The sequence below is a fragment of the Dysidea avara genome, chromosome 1 (assembly GCF_963678975.1).
Source record: "Dysidea avara chromosome 1, odDysAvar1.4, whole genome shotgun sequence".
Classification (NCBI taxonomy): domain Eukaryota; kingdom Metazoa; phylum Porifera; class Demospongiae; order Dictyoceratida; family Dysideidae; genus Dysidea; species Dysidea avara.
Genome location: NC_089272.1, coordinates 26,335,418 through 26,341,683, shown reverse-complemented (window position 1 = coordinate 26,341,683; position 6,266 = coordinate 26,335,418). Strand labels below are relative to the sequence as shown.

The following is a 6,266-nucleotide window of genomic DNA, read 5'->3' as shown; positions in this document are numbered from 1 at the left end:
CAGTAATTTATCCCAAGGAGTAAATGTATTAAACAAAACAACATACAACAGACTAAGTATGCTGCAAGCTGCATTATTAACACAATGAACTGCTTATATACTGTGTGACCCATACTGATATGCCCTAATCCACAACAGTGCATAAAATGGTAAGGGGAAAAACACATCTAATTTCGAGGTCCTATATTTCACAAATGCATAAGGCGATATTACTTAAACTTGGAATGTGAGGTACCGGACAGCTACTGTATAATGCAAAGATCATATACTTTCAAGATAGGACCATGGAGCTATGCATGCATCAAAATACATTATCTTTATCCTGTCAATAAACAGTGTGGCATGCCGGTCTTCTTGACAACCTCATGACACACTACCATGTATATATAGTGTATATATGTAATTATATATAGAAGTATTAAAGTACATTTGCAAGTTGCTTCATTATTAGTGCATTTGCTATTTAACAAATACACAATTACAACATGTTAGCATTGCAGAAAGTATCACATGGATAGTTACAAGGTTTAGTGGTGATTGCTGTCCTTACTTGATGAACAGTTACCTACAGCATATACAAAAATAAAACCTTCAGCAATGTCAATTGTTTAGTGCACAGTACACTCATGTATATCTTACCTGTGTGTAAAACAGTGCCTTTGTTCTGCAATATAAAGTTGGATTGCAAAGTTTGCCTTTGTAAAGTAGTATTCTGTGGTTAAAGTGCATATAAAGATTTATGTCATTTAAAATACATACACATACATAAGTACATTTTGTAGCAAGAATTGAAAATAAAACTTTTGTCCTGCTGAAGAGTTTCATGCTTCATTTTGAAGCAAGATCAAGGGTTGCTCTCTGTACCCATTTCTGTTTGATATTAGTTTATTACTAGGAGCTATTAATGTGTCCCTTCTGCCTGATATCAATTTAAAGGCAATAACTTGCTATGTACTACATGTAGAAATTATCAAAGTAATATTATTGTACTGAATTAATATGACACAATAAATAAATATAACAAACAAGTATTCTACAATACGACCAAGTATTAATGATGTAGCTACTAAATATAATCATCTTCTACCACTACTACCTTTAGGGATGATTTTAACATTTTTTCTCTTTTCCATAATTTAAACTTCTCTTTGATCACATTTTTCACCTGTAAAAATGTTACATGCTGCATTAAACTAAGATTTATTCAGTGGAACCTTCCTTGAAGGACCCTCCATATAAAAGATAATGTACATTGACAGCCCTGTAACCTCTCTATAAGGACAGTTTCTGAAGTCTCCATAGACCACTATCAATAAAATGTTACCTCTGAAAGGGACAACTTCATTACAACAGTACCATGTAAGGAACAAAAATTAATTAAAATCAGCTGGTATCGAAATGTCCAATATATAAAAGTTCTACTGTACACTATATGCCTTTTGTGTGACCCCTGTCATTGACAAAAATTGATAATAAATTAATAATAATAAATAATAATAATATAAATGTTATACAACTTCATATACACTTACAGCATACAGTACACAGTATACACTAATATGCAATACTACAGTTACAGAAATAAAGTACAATGATAATATGTTTATCCACAATAAATTGATACTGTTTGGTAGATACATATGTGTATAGATGCAATAGACATTTATACTACTGTATGAAGTGTAACTACCTATTTAATGAGCTAGTGTTTAATTATCTTAAGGTAATGGTATATCTAATCCAAAACAGCCAAGCTGTAAAAAAAGAGTGCGGCCCTCAAAAAGGCTATGGTGAAAAAAGATGTGAAATCCAAGGTGGCGGCCAAGAAATGGCTGTGATGGTAGGTTAATGGTAAAAATTTTAATAACGACAATTCAGATGAATATGGTGCCGCGTGGTCTTGGCACAAAATTCACCTGAATTGTCGTTATTAAAATTTTTACCATCAACCTACCATCACAGCCATTTCTTGGCCGCCACCTTGGATTTCACATCTTTTTTCACCATAGCCTTTTTGAGGGCTGCACTCTTTTTTTACAGCTTGGCTATTTTGGATTAGATTTCACTTCTTTTTGTATAGGCCGGCTTTGGGACTTTTTAAACCAATCTTTTTTTCTTTACCACAGGAACAAGAAAAGATGAAGCAGATGTACTTTAAACATTTCTGATTTTATCAGTGAATGTACAAATTATATATATAATACATAATATTATATTTATTACAGAACTCTCCATGGTGGTTTCTTTGTAACTGAACACTCTACAAGGTGACTTCTTCTAGCTGATCTCTCTACAGGGTGATTTGTTTGTAGCTGAACTATCTACAAGGTACTTCTTCTAGCTGATCTTTCTACAGGGTGATTTCACTAATTTGTTTGTAGCTGAATTCTGTACAGGTGATTTGTTTGCAGCTAATCTCTTTACAGAATGGTTTCTTTGTAGCTGACTTCTCTACAAGGTAACTTCTTCTAACTGATCTTTCTACAGGGAAATTTGTTTGTGGCTGAATTTTCTACAGGGTGATTTCTTTGCAGCTGAACTCTCTACATGTTGGTTTCTTTGTAGCTGAACTCTCTACAAGGTAATTTCTTCTAGCTGATCTCTCTACAGGGAGATTTGTTTGTAGCTGAACTCTCTATAGGTGATTTGTTTGCAGCTGAACTCTCTACATGATGGTTTCTTGGTAGCTGAACTCTCTACTAGGTAACTTCTTCTAGCTGAACTCTCTACATGGTGGTTTCTTTGCAGCTGAACTCTCTACAAGGTGATTTCTTCTAGCTGATCTTTCTACAGGGTGATTTGTTTGTAGCTGAACTATCTACAAGGTAATTTCTTCTAGCTGATCTCTCTACAGGGTGATTTGTTTGTAGCAGAACTATATACAAGATAACTTCTTCTATCTGATCTCTCTACAGGGTGATTTGTTTGTAGCTGAATTCTGTATAGGTGATTTGTTTGCAGCTGAGCTCTTTACAGAATGGTTTCTTTGTAGCTGAACTCTCTACAAGGTAACTTCTTCTAGCTGATGTCTCTACAAAGTCACTAGTTTGTAGCTGAACTCTCTACAAGGTGGTTTCTTTGTAACTGAACTCTCTACAAGGTGACTTCTTCTAGCTGATCTTTCTACAGGGTGATTTGTTTGTAGCTGAACTCTCTACAAGGAAACTTCTTCTAGCTGATCTCTCTACAGGGAGATTTGTTTGTAGCTGAACTCTCTACAGGTGATTTGTTTGCAGCTGAACTCTCTACATGCTGGTTTCTTTGTAGCTGAACTCTACAAGGTGATTTCTTCTAGCTGAGCTATCTCTTTCCATAGTTGCATGAACTCCCTACAAGGTAAGTTCTTCTAGCTGATCTCTCTACAGGGTGACTTGTTTGTAGTTGATCTCTATACAGGTTACTTATTTCTAGCTGATCTCTTGAATTCTCTTTAGGTTGACTGCTCTATTAGGATGACTGCTCTATTAGAGTATCTCGATCTCGCACTTGCTACACCAAGCTGGATTTCGTGTTATAACTCCATGGCTTTAAGTCTGATTCTTCTACACCATTGAAGATCCTTTCTAATATGATTACTCCATCTGTGCAGCGATTTTCAAAGCGTTACCCCAAGCGGTTTATCTGGTAGGCGTGGCAAGCAGTGGTTTTTTTTTATTAGCTAATCTCGATTGTGTAATTGTTATACACCGTTGGTCTTTTCGTTGTATCTTCCTGGCTTTTAGCTCGATTTCTTTTAAACCACAAAAGGTTTGAGGTTCAATAGTTAACCTATTCACCCACCGATTTTCAGCTTCTTCCTATACGCGGTTTACCCTGTAGGCGTTACAACATATTGGTGTTATTGTTCGTGAATAATCGCTCATAACTCTTTGCCTGTTTATCGTATTCGAGCCAAAGTTGGTACCAAGATGCGCCTTTATACCCTCCTTCTGTGCGCCAAATTTCAAGGCAATCGGATATGGCGTTCGCGATTTATAGCAGTTTTTGTAAGTGTGCGACAAGAGGAAGAAAAAAACGAAGAAACTAAGTCAATTTTTGAAGTCGCATATCTCGGGAATGCGGGAAGCGATTTCGCTCCAATTTGGAACGTGGAGTGCTGAAGTTGGAGGGAGTGTCCACAGCAAAAATCGTCTTGTTTCATCAAGGCAGCACAGAGCTACGTAGGTGCGAAAATTGCGTTTTCGTTCTTCCTGTCAATATACTCACAGGTGTTCTTCTTGGGCCGCACGACACACTACCGTGTGTCTTGATTCATGGGCAATTATTCAAAAATTTGAATGCTTATTGATGGCTTTTGAGAAAGTCAGTCTAGGGGTATGAAAAAGGCTAGTATATTGTGTAGGTACAGTGTTTGAGTCAGGTGGAAAATTCCCAAGTTTTGTAGACAAAAGAAGCCTGTACATGCATGCTCATGCTCCATCTGTCAATATGGAACCACGTTTTACTGCTGCACTATGCAGTAAAAACTGTAGGCTTTATGGGTATTTCTGGGGCATAGCAATACTGTATACTAAATTAATTAGGCTTGTGGAAGCATTTTTTGCTAGTGACAGAGATACTGGCCTGATAGAGCTTGTTTCACTGAAAGTAAGTACTGAAACTTAAATAAACCTTCTGATAACAAGCATTAGTTTAAAAATTCACTTCCACACATCCTAGATCTTTAGTTGTTTAGTTACTTGTTAAAACTTTAAGGATTCAGTGACTTGTTAATCTGGTTTTGGTGGTGGGTGTATATGTCACTGTATCATGGAGTAAACACCCAAGAAGAATTGTTGTACTATAATGATAAAAGAAAACAAGTACACATAGTGGTATTAATACAATACTACAACACCATTATTGAAATTATTCATCACTCAGGGCTGGAGCTCACAGTACAGCTGGTCCCTGACCACTTTTCAGTTTGTAAATAGATTGAGCTACTCTAATAGAGTAGTCATAAAATAGAGTAGTCATCACAAAAAGAACAGTACAGTTCAGTAGAAAAATATCACCCTTCACAACAGTTTGACAGTATTAGTCATTAGTCAAGCCCAAAAATGGCTACAGGTTATCCAATAAGAATTTTCTGTTAACTGACAGCTGATTCCTTCAGCCAACCATAGCATGACTATATATGGTTAAAACTACGGGCTTGATTTCTTTACTGTTCGGTGTCACTTCAGGTTGAGATGTGTCTTTTTGCCAACTGCAGCAGCTCAATTACATACAACATGGACTTACATACTTATTTTGTGTTTTACTCATTCTTAAAGATCTGACAACAGTTTTAAGGAAAATTAATTAATAGCATGTAAATATATACGTAAGCAAATAAACTGTCACTTCAAAATATTTCAGTGGCTGCTTCACAAAATGAAACCACCCATACAGTATGTGTATGATCCCGGATTTGCAAGACTGCAAAATCATTTTTCTCTTACAAATAAAATTGACCCATTTTTGGCTTATAGAGGGAAACCTAATTATACTAGGAGTCAACTTTTATAAAATTTTGTTTGCTGGAATCTAAATATGTGAAAATGTACATACGTACCTTTTCATGAATCCGGTCACATGAATATTGTATCTATGATGTGACCAGACTGTACAAAACCAATCCAAATTACACATCAAGTAAAATCAACACTAGTGGATAGCTGCACTATCATACTACTGGTTTCATTCTCAAAGTTGGTTTTAAGAGATGTCTTTTCTGGGTGATGTGGCAAGCTCAAAATTAATAGCAGTTTATGACTTTGCATAAAGAGTCTGGCTTGACAAGAATTGGTGGTGTACTGGGGGATGGCCTGATGTAGTTTGTCAAACATTTTCTACATAATAATTATTTTGCTGCATATTTGCCACTAAGAAGCCATCACAGCCCTGTAATTTTATGTCTGGACTTCAATCATATTCTTCCTCCATTTTGAAGTCTACCTCTTGCTCACTCCACTACCTGCCACCCTCCACTTTTTTGTAAGCACTTGTGATACTGTACTTTGCTTGTCCAATTGCTCAGATTTTCTATCCTATTTGGCATTAAAAACTCTACAAGCTACAAGTAGTGGAGGTGGGGTGAAAGGTAATAAATTCACGCATCTCTTGTGTAAATTTTATATGTGTGCTTGCTATCCTAGGCAAGGTATAATGGCTTGAATTTTTTAAAGCCATTTATCTCTCAACTTCCTTTTGTATGATTTGGATTGTTTTCCAAATTCCAGATACATGAAATTTGTACTAGTAATAGCATGGGTAACAGTGAAAATTGGGATAAATACCAC

General features: G+C 36.0%; 1 protein-coding gene across 2 annotated transcripts in view; it reads right to left on the bottom strand.

Annotated features, from left to right (window-relative positions):
* Window positions 1-385: 385 nt before the first annotated feature.
* LOC136260452 (uncharacterized) overlaps window positions 386-6,266 on the bottom strand; it is a 61,085-nt gene continuing 55,204 nt past the window's right edge. For both annotated transcript variants that reach the window (XM_066054182.1, XM_066054191.1), the window contains 3 exons: window positions 1,097-1,165; window positions 640-712; window positions 386-565 (listed from right to left, as the gene is read on the bottom strand). In XM_066054182.1, coding sequence (XP_065910254.1) covers window positions 528-565; window positions 640-712; window positions 1,097-1,165 — 180 coding nt within the window. In that variant the 3' untranslated portion in view covers window positions 386-527. The remainder of the gene's footprint in view (window positions 566-639; window positions 713-1,096; window positions 1,166-6,266) is intronic.